This window comes from Crinia signifera, chromosome 5 (genome assembly GCF_055691185.1).
Source record: "Crinia signifera chromosome 5, ASM5569118v1, whole genome shotgun sequence".
NCBI classification, from domain to species: Eukaryota; Metazoa; Chordata; class Amphibia; order Anura; family Myobatrachidae; genus Crinia; species Crinia signifera.
The window spans coordinates 169,089,018-169,106,740 of NC_139221.1; the positions used below are offsets into that span (position 1 = coordinate 169,089,018).

The 17,723-nt window shown below is 41.5% G+C and overlaps 1 protein-coding gene across 2 annotated transcripts in view; it reads right to left on the reverse strand.

Moving 5' to 3' along the window:
* Window positions 1-11,323: 11,323 nt before the first annotated feature.
* The window catches only part of LOC146080714 (poly(rC)-binding protein 3-like), a 517,154-nt gene continuing 510,754 nt past the window's right edge, over window positions 11,324-17,723 (reverse strand). Inside the window, exon 16 of one of the 2 annotated variants that reach the window (XM_083188286.1) lies at window positions 11,324-17,265. In XM_083188286.1, coding sequence (XP_083044412.1) covers window positions 17,253-17,265 — 13 coding nt within the window. In that variant the 3' untranslated portion in view covers window positions 11,324-17,252. The remainder of the gene's footprint in view (window positions 17,266-17,723) is intronic. The other variant, XM_083188279.1, reaches the window with a different exon arrangement.

Sequence of the window (17,723 nt, forward strand, 5' to 3'; positions counted from 1 at the left end):
TGTTACGTGAATGACTACTGTGAACATGAATAGACCTAACACCAATGTGCTGATTGCCTCTACGCTATGCCCGCTGTCTCTGAAAAACCTTAAGTGACACTGCAAAGCAAAAAGAATGTGATAAAGCAAACTTACTCATGGGGCATAGAACGGCATATTCATTACATCTGGTGTTGTGACATAAAAGTGTATTGCATACTACTAGCTAAATACTTTACACACAATTTAAACAGAATTTTTAGTATTTTATATCTGTGACATGATCCCTAATAAAAATATTAATACAATATTTAGTGAACTGGATTAATGTTATCCTAATCTTTTACCTATGACTGTGTTATGTTATTATCTAAAGTGAAAAAAAAAATTTCTCTGGCATCTGCATATTAAGGACCTGGACATATTCACCACTCAATAATATATTTTATGGTCAGGCTACCCATACGAGCTGCTGTTAACGGGGTATCCAATCTTCACAGGAAACAGTGGAGTCCCAACTGTTCGTTGAGCCCCTTTGGAGCCAAGGTGTCCAATTTGAAGATCCATCTTGTCTCTAACTGGAGGAGTTTCCTCCCTCGGTTGCCCCCTCTAGATAATGGGGGGACTTGATCAATGATCATCCATCTAATAGAGGCTAAAGAATGTCGTGCCTTTGCAAAATGCCGCGCAAGCGGTTGATCGCTTGTGCCTTTCTGTAATGCAGCTCGTATGGCCGACCGGTGGAGGGCCATACGTTCTTTGAACTGTCGTTCAGTTTTACCCACGTACATGAGGGAACATGGGCAAAAAATTATGTACCCAACAAAACTGGACGTACATGTTAAGTAATGTCTAATGGGGAACCTCTTGCCTGTGTGGGGGTGCACCACTGTCGCACCAGCCTGCATGGCATTGCACGTGGTGCAATGTGGGCACCTAAAGCATCCCTTCTTGTTTACTGAAAGGAATGTTGTTTTACTGGTTTTGCCCCAATTACTAATGTCCGTTCTGACCAGATGGTCTTTTAAGTTTTTTCCCCGCCTATAAGCCGGCATTAATCTGCTTTCCTGTAAATTTAGCCCAGGGTCACTAGTTATTATTGGATAAAATTTCTTGGCGGTCTTAATTCTCGTTGGGGACTCATGAGAGAAGTTTAACCAGACTAATTTGTTGGCCTGGTTTCTAGATGTAACTTTTGGTGCCAACAGTTCCTGTCTGGTTTTCATTAAAGCCTTTTGGCATTGTTTATCAAGATCCCTCTGTCTGTATCCTCTCTCTCTAAATTTTAGCATCATGGTCTTCAACTCTTTTTTGACTACCTCTGGGTCACTAACAATCCGCAGGTTGCGGAGAAATTGGCTGTAGGGTAATGACTGTTTACAGTGTACTGGGTGGGCACTAGATGCTAGCAACAAATTGTTGCGATCTGTGGGTTTCCTGTAGATGTTGGTTGTGATACCCAGTGGACTCAAGGAAATTGTAACATCCAAGTAATCAATATAACTTTATTATTCACTTCACCAGCCCACACTACAAGGGGAGTGAAGTCACAGAGGGGCGCCCGTGACAAGCGCCCGGAAGAGCACACTGTCCCTGGACGCCGGGGCGATACTGCATGGAATAAGAGGTGAGTTCACATTGTTTATGTATGTAAGCTATTTTAAGAAAAGTCTAAATAAAAGGCTGAAACGTCAATGAAATGAACATAGCTGTTTGTTTTCTGAAACAAGTCCCCAGTGCCGCGGCTGTCTATTGTATGTATTGGACCTTGCATAGCAGGTCATTACCGAGGGCACGGGGCCCAAGACCATTTCCAGGAGCTGAGTGCCGGCATCCCGTCTTTATATATATATATATATATATATATATATATATATATATATATATATATATATATATATATATATATATATATATATATAAAGAGATGGTTGAAGCAGGCACTCACCACAGGCAAATATCAAAGTTGAAAAGATTTATTCAGATCATAACTCTGGAAGCACCAGGTAGTGTGCACTAGATCTGAGGAAGCCGCTGACGAGGAGAGAGGCGGGGAAACGCGTCATCATCAACTGCCGTCTCCACCACTAGAGCCTGGGAGATACAAGCCGGAGCAGGGAGTCCTAGAAAAGGCTGTGACATCAGGAGGACCAGCAGCCGGGGACCCGCTCCAGGCAGGTAAATTCTCACCTACAAGTGGAATACAATAAGGCAAAAACCGATATATCCAAACGGATGCATAAATATTTGTGCAGAGTTCTTTGGCTATAACAGCGCCTGAATGAATGAGCAATTGCAGCTCTAAAAAACTCAAGCTTTGGTGTTATTGACTAATCTGCTTTTTCGAATGATATTAACGCTGCGCATCTGTGTGAGTGTGGGTGATCCATCCCCACCTACAGGGGCAATTTAAAAACAGCACTAACTGAGTAGACTACTCACAACTATACTACTAACCAATAAACTTGCGCATTGGAGTGACTTTGGGAGATTTATCCCCAATATAGGGGCGTGTCAACAAAGTGCCCTTGAGTAGATTATTTACAGTCATACTAGCAAAAACCAAGCCTCTGCTAATAGTAAAGCCCAAGTGGGTACAAACTGTGGGCTAATCAGCTAATGTATTTTAGTATTCTATGTTGTAGGTTAGAAATAGATTTTTAACAGTGATATGATGTGTTATTAAAAATCTCTGTGCACAGAGTTTTGAAATTGTCTCACCGGCCGGTGGCATTATGATATAAATGATCTTGTTTAATAAAACATTTTTTTCTATTCTTGGATACTTGTGTTATGGTCCATTAGTGCCGTTTACTTGTTTTGTCTACTTAGAAAAGGGGTCAACACTGTTTTCCTACCCTCCAGGTTCCAATTCGTGAAATTCACCAACAGCATGGCCAGTGGATCTTTCTGCAATCTTAAATGGCATACCTCATTAATTCTGCACATCACCATGTCCCAAAATGTGCGTATCCTCCCACATTCCCACATGTTGTGGTAAAATGATGAGTGTATGCTTTTGCACTTTAAACATAACCCTAAATCACCTGGTATAAAATACTTCCATTGTAATTGTGAGATATACGCCCTATGTAGGGTTTTTAAATGCATCTCCTGTAGCATAGCTGAGTGTAGTGTTTTTAATATTTTCTCCAGTTTCTTTGTTATAACTATGTGGGAGTCCACCTGGGGAATGTCAACTGCCCACTTGGCAGCAGTTGCTGTCCAAATAGTATCATATGCCACTGGCAACAGGTCAGAGTATAAATACTTAAGCCTGTACGGCCCTGTGGCACTGAGTCCGAAGCGTGGCGAGCGTAGCGAGCCCCGCGAGGGGACACAGAATACCGTCCCCTCGCGGGGCTCGCTTCGCTCGCCACGCTTCGGGCTCGGTGGCTCGCTACGCTCGCCACAGGTTTATATCCAACTCCATGCCCACTTGGATAGTAGGGGTATGAAAAGGACCCCTTTTCCCATTGAATTCCATGTTAAAATGGACTCAGTCCATTTTAACATTGATTCCTATGGAAAAATCGGGTCATCGCATCCGATGGTCGCATGCGATGCGATGCGATATCGCATCGCATCGCATCTGATTGTATGCCTTAACTTAAGGCATACAATCAAAAAATCGGGCGCCCAGATAACTCATAAGTACCAGAATGCCTGGCTGGAATTTAGGGTTACCCCAGAAGGGAGCATATTTCGTACTCCTGTGATTCCATCCCAGTTTCTTGTTGATGGTCAGCCATGAGAGATAGGTATCTGCAAACAATATATTCTCCAGCACCCCTGTCGATAGTTAAGACCGTGGAACATGCAAGAGGGCTGCGGGTGAATAGGGGGGAAAAAAGCTTCCTCCAAAGCTTTATGAGTGTAAAGTTCTGTGCCCTGAAACCAATCCAGAATATACCTCATAAAAACTGAGTGAGTGAACGTCTGTGCATTAGGTACTCCCAGGCCTCCCTCTGACTTCCTGGAATATAGCTTGTGGCGAGAGATGCAAGGCTTTTCCCCCTGCCATAAGAATTTAAAGAATCCTTTTGTAATTTTAGCTATGTCCGATTTTGAGAGATGGATAGGGATCATTTGAATGCAATATGATATCTTCAGGAAGATAATGGACTGCAGTATAGCTGCCCTTCCCAGTAATGATAAGGGTAGGGTTTTTCCATGCTTCAAGCTGAGCCATCAGCTTGTCAATTATGGGAGCAAAATTAAACGAGTATAGTTTGGATAAACTATATGGAATATAGACCCCTAAGTACTGTATAGATTGGGTTTTGATTTTAAATTGGCTCAATATTGGGTAAACATTGCGGGATAACTGTCTCCCCACTATCTGAAGGATTTCTGATTTTTGTATATTTACTTTGTACCCCGCAAATGACCCAAATTTCAGTATCTTATCCATTATAACTGAGAGGGAAGACTGTAGATTTGCGACAAAAAGCAACATATCATCTGTGAATAGACACATTTTTAAAGTAGTGGAGCCTATTGTAATGCCCTGAAATAAAGTAGTATTCCTCAACAAAGAGTAGGTGGGACAAGGGGCACCCCTGCCTAGTGTCTTTCTGTATAACAAACTGGGCCGAAATGTTACCATTACACGCTACCTGAGTCACTGGACTCGCGTATAGATTTTTTCAATAAAGCCACAAATGCTTCCGGGAAACCAAACCGCCCAAGAGTCTCGACCAGGTGATCCCAGGTGACCAGGTCAAATGCTTTTTCAGCATCCATTGATATTATTCCATGGTCCCCTGGGTCACCCCGATTCTCAAGGTGTTGTTGTGCTGCTATGACCTTCCTAACATTTATGACCGAATGCCTGCCATGGATGAAACCTGTCTGGTCAGGGTTGATTATTTGGGGTAATACATATTTCATCCTATCCGCTAAAAATTTTGTGAGCAAATTATAATCTACATTGAGAAGCGAGATAGGTCCTCTGGGCCTCGACCCGGCTTGTGGAGAACTTTCACCACCGCTGAGTTAAAATGAGGAGGTAATCCTGAACCTGTCAACAACTGGTTAAACATTGCTGTCAGCGTGTCACTTATTTTGTCAGCCAATATTCTATAAAATTCCCCTAAGTACCCGCCTGGGCCCGGGGCTTTCAGCGGTTTAAGTTTTGAAATGGCCATTTTGAACTCTTCTACATCTATAGGGGCCATCAAACTATCCATAGGAGAGGTTGGTAATTGGGGTTAGGGTAACTTCAGACCAAAACTGGGTCTTGTTCGTTTCATCTAATTCCCCCTGTGAATATAGTTTATGGTAGAAATTTTGAAAAGCATTTAAAATATCCTTGCCTTTGCGCATCTTAGTTCCATACGGGGCACTCAGGACAGGAACAAAGGCCGACGGGCGGTTCCCCTGATAAGGTTAGATAGCAATCCCATGGCGATAAAATTGAAAGTTGGTGTTAGCAATATATTGGGTAGTTTGATTGTCTAATAAGGAATCAAAGGGTGTTTTTGCTTGCATATAGGCAATTTTGTTATTGGGGGAGGGAGTGGTCTTATATACAGCATAGGCTGACGTCAAGGCAGATTGTGCCAATAGAACATTGGCTGATCTATCTTTCTTTAGTTTATTGACATAGGACATGATCTCCCCTCTCAACACAGCCTTCGCTGTCTGCCATAGCAGAACAGGATCTTGTTCATGACCCCGATTATCATAGAACTCGACCCATCTTGCTTCCAATGCCTGTCTGAATTTTTGGGACGTGGCCAAATAAGAAGGAAACCTCCACTGCCTGTGAGTTTCCACATCAACAGATGTCGACAGGGTACACCACACCATTGAGTTTTTAGAAATACACATAGGCGATATCTGGGCATCAATTAATTTTGGGAAAGGGGTCTCAGCTGGTAGGAGGTAATCTATACGGGAGAAAGTCCTGTGTGCTGCTGACAACAGGTATAGTCCCTTTCTGTGAAATGCAGAACCCTCCAGCAATCAATAAGGCCTAATTGGGATGTTATTTGGGGAATACCTAAAAATGGTCTTGGTGGGGGTCTATTGGGAAATGAAGACCTATCCATTGAAGGTAGTGCCACAATGTTAAAATCTCCTCCTACCAATAATCCAGAGGTAGCATATGGGTAAAGGTGCGTTAACAGTCTCCCTATGAATTTCTGGGAATAATTATTAGGGGCGTAAACATTACAGACAACGTACGTCTCTTGAAGCACGGAAATTTTAGTGATAACATATCTCCCTCCCGGATCTGCATATATTTGATCCACTACCGGTGTCAGTCTTTTCCTGACTAGGATTGCCACTCCCCTCACTCTAGAATTGTATGAGGCAGGCGCTGCCAGCATATATCCCATCTGACCCAGTTTAGCATGCTCCACCTCAGTCAAATATGTCTCCTGAAGGAGAACTACAGTATGTCTGCATCCTGTTTTTTAAGAAACAGTAGAATTTTCTTGCGCTTAATGGGGGAATTGATCCCCCCACGTGCCCGTACCCGGAGAGGTAATCGTTCCCTACGTCTCTTACAAAAAGAAGCATGCTGGATTCATAGGCTAGGTACTTTGGCCCCCAAGGGCCTGAATGAAACAGCGGGGCTCCACAGTTTCCTTTGATTTTGAGGTACACAACTTGAACATACATAACATATATGCCAGTTTGTTGTATGACATGTTCCTTGTGCATCTTTCTGTTTTATTGATTACCTGTTGCTTATTTATACATGCTTTATTATTGTTGATTTGATGCTCGCATTTACCCAGCATTGGTACATTTTAGTTGCTTTCCTGTATAACCCATTTATCACTTAATTGTTTAATTATCATTTTGTGTTTCACTTAATTGTTTAATTGTCCAGTGGGTATCCATGGCAACCAGCCGGGATCAATGATGTCATCTGTGGGCACGTTGGTCTCGGTGTGGTGCGCCGTAGAGTTCCAGCACTCGGTGGAGGGTGATTTAAGGTATGTGTTTCTGTTCACTTGCAATCCTGATGACGATGTGAATACATCGAAAACGTTTGACACCAGACTGTGCTCTTGTCTTTATTCTATCTGGGTGCTGCCGCATCGTGCTATTGTTACTTACCTCATTGGGGGTTTGTTAGGCTAGCACCGGAGACAGTACTCTACAGTAAGGTGTGCTGCCACGTTGGAAAACTGTATATATATATATATATACAAATCCAAAGAAAGAGGCACTCCGGTAGTAATATTTCAAACGTGGTTGTATTGATAGCGCCAAGCGCTTTCGGGGATAAGAGCCCCTTCCTCAGGGCACAACAGCAACAACCAAAATTACAACAATCCCCCAAATAAATACCTTATCCCGTGCAGCAGCCGCCCCTTCGCATCTCGCGCCGGCATCCGACTCGCCGGAAGTCGTCATCCAGGAACTTCCGGTGAGACGCGCTGTCAGCGAGCGGGGAGCGTTCATGCGTTCCACCCGCCGCTGGCTTGCGTGCCACCTATCTTCCGGACATCTTCTCCTCAGCTGAGTCCGTTGCCAGGCGCCCTATGATACAAAGGATGAGGCTATTACTGGACAGGCAATGTGCAACCCCAAATCACAAAAAATTCATAACATTACAAAACATAAATAAATATGCAAAAAATACTCCAGAAAATTACATGAAAAATGCAAAAAATGAAAAATAAAAACAAATACAATTATCAATGGCCAGGTTCTCAGATGGAATACCAGAGCTGTCCGATATATGTATAAGCCACATGACTCTGGTGTACATAGGCCGCCTGGGTGAGGATGTCACTATAATAATCAAAAATATAAGAACTAGGTCAAACTGTTCCAGTTAATTTTTTCATTGAGACCCCCGGGATTTGTGGTCCCGAGTCTCATGATCCACTGTGATTCCTTAATAAGCAAAGTTTTCGCCCGATCCCCTCCCCTTAATGACAAAGGAACATGGTCTATCATAAAATAGCGGAGGGACTCTAAAGGGTGATTCAGTGCTTTAAAGTGGCGGGCCACAGGTTGGTCAATACTACGGCCCCTAAGTGCTAGACCAATGGAAGATCTGTGGCCTCCCATACGCTCTTTAAACTTACAAGTGGTTTGACCCACATAGTACAGTCCGCAGGGACACATTACTATGTAGACCACGTGGGTAGAATTACACCCCAACACAAATCTGATATCATATCTCTTGTCATTGTGCGGGTGTTTAAAATTTTTACAGGGGATCAGCAATTTACAGGTAGCACAATCGCTGCATTTATAACATCCTGGTGCTTTGAAGTAGGTGTTAGGGCATCTTTTTTTACCCATGTCGGTGATATCTGTACGCACCAGTCGGTCCCTCAGGTTACTACCCCTTGAAAATGCCACAATAGGTCTTATGTGTTTAAATCCTGGGAGGTCAGTGTCGGTACTAACAATGGGCCATAAGGCCTTAGTGGCCCGTTGGATCACAGGGTTCGAAGTAGAGTATTTACAGACCAATGGGATCTTGTTTTCATTGGCCCTTGGTTTTGGAGTAAGAAGATCATTGCGATCCATCCTCAAGACCTGTTTTTTAGTTTCCTCCAGTAACTCCTTCTGATACCCCCTGCTTTCAAATTTGTGGACTACCTCATCCAAGCTCTGAGATACCTTTTCCCTATCGCTAGTGACCCTAGCTGTACGGATCATCTGCGACAGGGGAAGGCCCCTCTTCAGAGCTTTGGGATGGAAGCTTGATGCTTCCAAGAGAGTATTACGATCAGTGGGTTTATTGTAAATGCTCGTGGTGATATAACCATCTACAATAGTCAGATCCACATCCAGAAAGTTTGCCCTTACTGGATCACAGGTGAATGTAAATTTAATGAAAGGGCTTACAGTATTAATTTCCGTCATCAGACGATGAAAACTCTCCGCCCCACCTGTCCACAATACAAAGACATCGTCTATGTATCTAGTATACAATAACATTTGATAACCATTAGTGATCAAATGTTATTGTATACTAGATACATAGACGATGTCTTTGTATTGTGGACAGGTGGGGCGGAGAGTTTTCATCGTCTGATGACGGAAATTAATACTGTAAGCCCTTTCATTAAATTTACATTCACCTGTGATCCAGTAAGGGCAAACTTTCTGGATGTGGATCTGACTATTGTAGATGGTTATATCACCACGAGCATTTACAATAAACCCACTGATCGTAATACTCTCTTGGAAGCATCAAGCTTCCATCCCAAAGCTCTGAAGAGGGGCCTTCCCCTGTCGCAGATGATCCGTACAGCTAGGGTCACTAGCGATAGGGAAAAGGTATCTCAGAGCTTGGATGAGGTAGTCCACAAATTTGAAAGCAGGGGGTATCAGAAGGAGTTACTGGAGGAAACTAAAAAACAGGTCTTGAGGATGGATCGCAATGATCTTCTTACTCCAAAACCAAGGGCCAATGAAAACAAGATTCCATTGGTCTGTAAATACTCTACTTCGAACCCTGTGAACCAACGGGCCACTAAGGCCTTATGGCCCATTGTTAGTACCGACACTGACCTCCCAGGATTTAAACACATAAGACCTATTGTGGCATTTTCAAGGGGTAGTAACCTGAGGGACCGACTGGTGCGTACAGATATCACCGACATGGGTAAAAAAAGATGCCCTAACACCTACTTCAAAGCACCAGGATGTTATAAATGCAGCGATTGTGCTACCTGTAAATTGCTGATCCCCTGTAAAAATTTTAAACACCCGCACAATGACAAGAGATATGATATCAGATTTGTGTTGGGGTGTAATTCTACCCACGTGGTCTACATAGTAATGTGTCCCTGCGGACTGTACTATGTGGGTCAAACCACTTGTAAGTTTAAAGAGCGTATGGGAGGCCACAGATCTTCCATTGGTCTAGCACTTAGGGGCCGTAGTATTGACCAACCTGTGGCCCGCCACTTTAAAGCACTGAATCACCCTTTAGAGTCCCTCCGCTATTTTATGATAGACCATGTTCCTTTGTCATTAAGGGGAGGGGATCGGGCGAAAACTTTGCTTATTAAGGAATCACAGTGGATCATGAGACTCGGGACCACAAATCCCGGGGGTCTCAATGAAAAAATTAACTGGAACAGTTTGACCTAGTTTATATATTTTTGATTATTATAGTGACATCCTCACCCAGGCGGCCTATGTACACCAGAGTCATGTGGCTTATACATATATCGGACAGCTCTGGTATTCCATCTGAGAACCTGGCCATTGATAATTGTATTTGTTTTTATTTTTCATTTTTTGCATTTTTCATGTAATTTTCTGGGGTATTTTTTGCATATTTATTTATGTTTTGTAATGTTATGAATTTTTTGTGATTTGGGGTTGCACATTGCCTGTCCAGTAATAGCCTCATCCTTTGTATCATAGGGCGCCTGGCAACGGACTCAGCTGAGGAGAAGATGTCCGGAAGATAGGTGGCACGCAAGCCAGCGGCGGGTGGAACGCATGAACGCTCCCCGCTCGCTGACAGCGCGTCTCACCGGAAGTTCCTGGATGACGACTTCCGGCGAGTCGGATGCCGGCGCGAGATGCGAAGGGGCGGCTGCTGCACGGGATAAGGTATTTATTTGGGGGATTGTTGTAATTTTGGTTGTTGCTGTTGTGCCCTGAGGAAGGGGCTCTTATCCCCGAAAGCGCTTGGCGCTATCAATACAACCACGTTTGAAATATTACTACCGGAGTGCCTCTTTCTTTGGATTTGCATGTGAGATTGTAGAGTGCACCTGGACTTGGCCCAGTGTAAGGAGTGCCGACCAGCAGTGGAGATTATATATATATATATATATATATATATATATATATATATATATATATATATGCATATGATAGTGAAGAGACAACAGCGGCACTCTGGGGATTTTTTGAAAAAATATATTTTCAGCAAAAAAAGCTTCCAACGTTTCGGGGTATGTGACCCCCCTTTGTCAAGGTTATACGTGCAATGCAAAGGTTTTAGGTATATCCATAGCTCAGCACAGATGGTTAAATCAGACTGACTGAGTTACTAATTAAGTCACCTGTGGCTATGCATGGATAAACGTAATACCTGGACCTTTGGGATGCCTTGAGGACCGCGTTTGGGAACCTCTGCCTTATGGTCATGGTATGCACATTACCTATTTGGACATGCTAAATAGAGGCCTTTACTCACTTTTTAAGTAATTATCTTTTGAGACAACTCAACAACAGTCTCCCTGGAGAACTATCAGCTGCCACATTCCAAACAGGGAGTGTAATGGACGAAAAGTTGAAGAACAATTTCTAACAAAGACATCCCATCACACATTTTATGGTCTGCAGAACTGTATCAGTATCTTTATTTATAATATGTTTTAATATTAGTAAAATTACACAATAAATAACAAAATGCTTTCAAAATACACAGCAATAAAAAAAAAATAAACATGTAGCAATCCAGCAGTAGCAGCAATGAGGAAATTATTGGCAACAAACAGTTATTTGTATGAGTATGTAAATGTAAGTATCAAAGGAGAGGAGATGGCTAAGACACAACATTTGCCATTTAGGAACACTGGGAAATGGATGATCTCAAATAATTAGAGGTCATATGACTGGAGATATCCCTAGGCTGAGGAATGTATTTATTTTTACCTATCTTGCTTTCATTGGTCGGTTACAAAAGTAACATTAGTGGGATACAAATGTATCTATTGTTTTTTTTTTTTTTGCATTTAAAAGGTGGGGCGTTGAAAGCGTGAGGCTTGAAATACGCACAGAAACATAATTTTCCCTTATTGAGTGACTGACAAGAATGTATTTTCTTTGTGCAGTTTCTAGTCATGATTAGGTACAGTACCAGTCGGCTTTCCTACATACAGTTTTGTCAGATTTCTCTGAACTACTCATCTCTATATATTAATATTTTTAACTAAATAGTCATGATAACACTACCTGTTATCAAATATATATTTTAACCCCAAAGAACTTTCCAACCATGCACATTTTATTGACTACTTTACACATTTGAAAGTATTCACAGCTCCTAACTGCCATGTTTAGTGGTGCTGAGAGGAGCAGGTGAGCGGGAACTTTTTATCCGGACTCAGGTCTGATGGAGGGGCACAGGTCACACTCACCATCCCCTGTTGCGTGGAGCCAGACAGTGGGGAGGGAGATGACAGACTGCCGCCTCCGCAGCACAGCCTCTACCGCAGCTCAACGCATGCTGCTCAGTGCTGTCTTCTGAGCTGGGGAGAGAGTGAGGCAGCTGCAGCGGCAACTTGAGCTTTGCTAAAACCGCTGAGACATGTAAGAGGGAAACACGTCAGCTCAGTATCTGTTTCTGCCTACTTACACTATTGCCGGCCATCACTGCAACAACGGAGCCCATCCACGTGCAATAACCACAAGTATGCTGTCTACAGGGAGCTTGACTACAGCAGGTGCCTAGGGAATTGGATGAGCCTCCAATAACTGAGAACAAAAAGGGTCCCTCAGCTCACGACCAACTGGAGATGACTGTACATTCCTAAGAGAGTGGTAATTATACTCAATTAAGTGGAGTGAAAAACTACTATTATTCTAATGCTGAACTTTTGCTACTAACTTATGATTATTAATGTCATACTAATATAACCGCCAGATCTATTTACTGATCACCTTTGACTATCTACTGTAACTAATCAAGTACTATGACAGAGTTGGCATTTTAATTATTTGCACAAAATCTTCAATAAAAAAAACCCTCTTTTTTTAAAGTAACTGCGGTACTTATTTAGTTTCATGGCGGCAGCATGGCCTCCCGCTACTTCTGGGTTCGGCACTCGGAAAACTATCTAAAATAAAGTCCATGCCAACGTGAATTGGTTCATACCCCCACTATCCACGTTGGCATGGAGTTGACTTTAGATAGCGTAGCGAGCCACCGAGCCCATAGCGTGGGAGAGCGAAGCGAGCACCGCAAGGGGACAGAGACGCTGCTGCGACTGAGACGCTGCCGCCGTCAAACTAAACAAGTAGCGAAACTGCTACTACAACTATGTATGTAGCTACAACTGGTACATGGACTGCTACTAACACCTATATAAGAAGGATTTTTGTCTTACCTTTTTTTTTTCTCCCTCTTTTTTTTTGATTTTACCTTTTATACCAGACGGTATTTGCATGTATAATTATGTTAAATAATGTTTATGGATTAAAATAATTGTCCTTATGTTGTATTAATGTAATTGGCTGTTATTGGCAAAGTATCTGCAACACTTCTATCGCTGTCTAAAAACCTGTTACAGCTGCAGCGGCAACCTGTCCTTTCTCCCTGCTGTGCTTTGCAATGCTGCCCGGACTACCACCAGCACCTGCCTGTCATAACCATAACAGGATGAGCTGACTGGCTGGTTGTTTATTACTCTCCAGTTTATCACTTTTTTTTAAACTTGAGGTCAACAAACGTCTAATTATTTTACTGAAAAAAAATAAGCAAAACAAACACAGTTCTCAAGGAAATAGTTTACATTTATTCTGTAAGTATTGTTAATGTGTCAGAGCATAAAATACTGAACATAACCGAACATTGATTGTCTCCATATAGAGCTTTATTAATTTACAGTACTTTATTCATATATAGTAAAGGCCCATACACAATAGAAGATATGACAGATGAAATACTCCCCTTGAGCTGATAATAAAAGATATTGTGCATACACACTAAATGATTTATAAAAAATATGAAAGACAAAAGATAATGGCTAAAATTGTCTGGGACACTTCAGTGACTACACATTTAAATAATGGGCTTGTGTGAAACCCTGAAATTTAAATAAAGGGCTAGCATTACAGGGAAGGTGGACCTGAGTACTGTAGAATATAATCAAGCTATATACATGTACACTATATTTTACACACTGCCGCTAAAGTATAGCCAACATGTATGGCAGTTTGTAAAATATAGACTACATGTACGCAATATTTTGGTGGTAGCGTATAAAATATAGTGTACATGAACGCTATATTTTACATGCTGCCCCCAAAGTATAGCCATCATATGTGTCCGCCTGTGAAATATAGGGAGAAATGGAAATGAATTCCTGCATATGCCACCAAGTATAGCCTACATGTATTGCAGCGTGTAAAACACAGCTTACATGTATGCTATATTTTACATGCTGCCGCCAAAGTACAGCCAACATGTATAACAGCGTATAAAATATAGCCTACAAGTATGCAATATTTTGGCGTCAGCATGTAAAATATAGCATACATGTGCGCTATATTTTACCGGCTGCCGCCAAAGTATATCCAAAGTAAGGCAGTGTGTAAAATATAGCCTACATGTACACTACCTTGTTCATTGGTGGGATGTGGCTATATACATGCTACTAACGTATGCATGTTACATTGGTGGGCAGGGGGTGCATGGATGCATGGTACAAATATGCATGAATGCACACTACAAACATTGTTGAGCAGGGGGTACCATGCAAGGTAGTAATAAGCATGGTACACATTGGTGGCCAAGGGTACATGCATGCTATTAACATTGGTGGCCAGTGTGCAGATTACATTTACACAAACAATGGTGGCCAGTGGCCTATAAAGTGGAAGGAAAAAGTTTTTAATCATTGGTGTCCAGTGGCAGGAAGTACTCACACTGTAAACTGTGTGGAGCTTCTGCGTCAGCGTGTGCTGCTGATGCTGCCCCTACCCCACCCTTATGGGGAGAGGTAGGGGCGTGACTACATCCCAATATCATTATTATCATTTGGTGCGGCATACACACATAACAATGTGCTGAACTATATTGGGGTGATTGACCTGCATGTTCGACAGATACCGACAGTCTTTAACGATGCGTGGGGGCCTCCATCCAGCCCCCACCACCACACACCCAGATTTTTATTACATGGAATGTGTTTTTATTATTTATTTATTTATTTATTTTTTTATAATTAATATTCACTCTGCAATATGATAGGGCACGGCAGATGAGAGGTGCAGCATTGTGTGTTGTGTGGTTTTCTGTGTTGCATGATGTCACGTAGCGCGTTAGTACTGGTAGCCGGACAGGTGACCAGACCAAGGGGGTTACTGGATTGGGGTCCGTGTACTGTAAGTTTCCTTCCAGGAACCAAGGTGGGCAGTCAGCACCTTTATAAACCATGATTAGAGATGCCGCAGCCATGCTTACAGCCACTGAGCCTCCCAGAGCCTTGGGCCCCTCACAAGGTTGGGGCCCAGTACCGCCTTTTTGCCTGCCCTGCGAGCATCATTAACGATATGGCATACACACTAGAAGACATTAGCATCAATATCGCTCAGAAACCACTTTATCAGCAATATTAAGGCCAATGTCTTTTTGTGTGTATGGGCCTTAAAGCTCTTTTTTAGACTTGGCCTGGTCCAGGAGCCCTGTAATGGAATCCACCCATTATCATTTCTAATTTAAACATTTCTACATTATAAAGTATCTCCAACTCACTCTTAAAATGTGCATTGTTAAAATGGATGATACATGTACAGAGAGGAGAGAACAGTTAAATGATGGTTTAGGCTAATTGTAATAATATCAAAATGTTGCTATAATTCATGAAAGCTGTAATTTCAGTACCATGCTCTTAGGTTTAAGTACAGATCAGGAGAACAATTGTAACAGCTGAGAAGTTCACTATTCTGAGAACATGGATACATTGCTTAAATTTTTTTTTATTTTTTTATTTTATGTGCAGCTTAATATGATCTCCAGATTCGATCCGATGTGCAGAGGACTGTGCATCGGATGTCACACACATGTTATTTGGGCTGATTTCACCTGATTTCTCGGGCACACATCGCATAGTGTATGGGAGCCTTTACATATTGACATAATATAGGAAGTGCATCTGATAAACAGCTCTGGGTAGTACATTTTAAACAACCAGTTCCCTCCATTTCTACATTTGTGGAATAGGATCCTGTGATTGTGGTCAGAGGTGGAGTTTTCACAAGGCAACCTAGGCAGCTGCCTAGGACTCACCAGGTCCCAAGGGACCCCATAGAGATATCCTGGCCATCCAAAACATTAGCTGAGGAGCATTGTATGCCTACCATGTGACACCATGACGACACATGGACCTGCCCACACTCCCAAAATCCATTTGATGTTCTTTGATAGGATAAAAAATATTTGGACACACAAAATAGTCTCATGCACTCTATGAAGGCAGTGCGTTTACTTTAATTGTTACACAGGTATTAAGTCCCTTCCAAAAAAACCTAGAACATGATTGAGATGTGTGCACAATACTGATGTTCATGTAGCTGAGCTACTGTTAAACCTTGCAAAAATGTAGTGCTATAGGTTGTTTGAGTAGTGCCCCAAAACGGTATCTTGCCTAGGGCCCCATAAGGTCTAAATAAGCCTCTGATTGTGGTGCAAACATGTCCAGCATGTACTGCTTATTTAGAATTACACCTACTGTAGCGATCAATAGTTCTTTTGCAAATACAAACAATTTATTTGGGGAAAGGTGACTAACAGGATTGCAGGACAGTTGCCATACAAATATGATTAATTCTAGAATAATGAAAATACTGCCTAAATCAAATGGAAAAAGCACACATGTCATTTTATACAACGTATAAGTCACAGATAAAATATGTGCTTAAAACAGCACATTATGGACTAAAGAAGAATCCTAAAAGTTGTATATTGATAGGACTCCATTTTACTAATGGCTTTTTCCAAATGCTGCTCTTGGGAGAATTATGTAATTGTTTTAACCTTCCCACTAAGTTGTACCACAGATATTATTCAGCATATTTAATGCACAAAACACCGTAGATTGAGATATTTCATACATTTTGACATATCAAAGAAATAATATTGAACTGAATGGCACATACTTTGTATTAATAGTACCATGGTGCAGGATATTGTGTATGGTCTTGGCTAAAATTATAACAGACATTTTACCTGTTTCAAAATGATGAATAAAATCAGCCACCTGAGCAAGAATCACTGTATTGCAGAAGTGCAAATTCATTCGACTGCTTTTAACAATTGTACAAGTAAAGTAATTTGTTTTTATTTATTTCCTCATATAATTAGCTTCTTTTAAGCAAGCTTATAGCCATTCTCATAAGAATGACCATTTACCAACACATGGACATTCTACAAACTATTGCCAATTTATTTATTACTTTCAATGAAAAAGCATAGCAGAGTATGATGGCTCTACCAACTCCTTAGTCAAGCAGAGAACCTCGATGAGCACAAAATTCCTGATGTTTTCAAGGAGACGAAGGCCCGATGTGACACTCAATCCATATAGTATTAGTCATAGTCACCAAAAGAAACTGCGAAAAGAAAAGAAACATTTTCTTAGTTTTATTGATGAATATGGGACTACGAAGATGAATTCACAGGTTGTGCTTATATCAGTGAGGTTTATGAATTTCCAGGAAGCATATATTTTTATGACATTAAATGTACAAATGGTAGAAAAGGGAGATTAAGCTCATAACTGATAAAAATTACAAGTAGCTAGTTTACAGCAAAAAGAATTTAAAATCTCAAATGGCGCTCTCAGACTTACTTAGTAGCTAGTTTACAAAAAAATAAAAAAAACTATCTTACGTCAAATTTTAAGTTCCAGTGGTTACCCAACAATAATGTCTGTTGCTGAGAAATTTCAAGATATGTCTTGTGCTTCTTGTTTATAAGACAGTCTTCATATTTACTGTATGTGCTTACTATCAAATATGTTAAAGAACACGTTACACAGTGAAGACTACCATTTTATGTGAAGAAATAA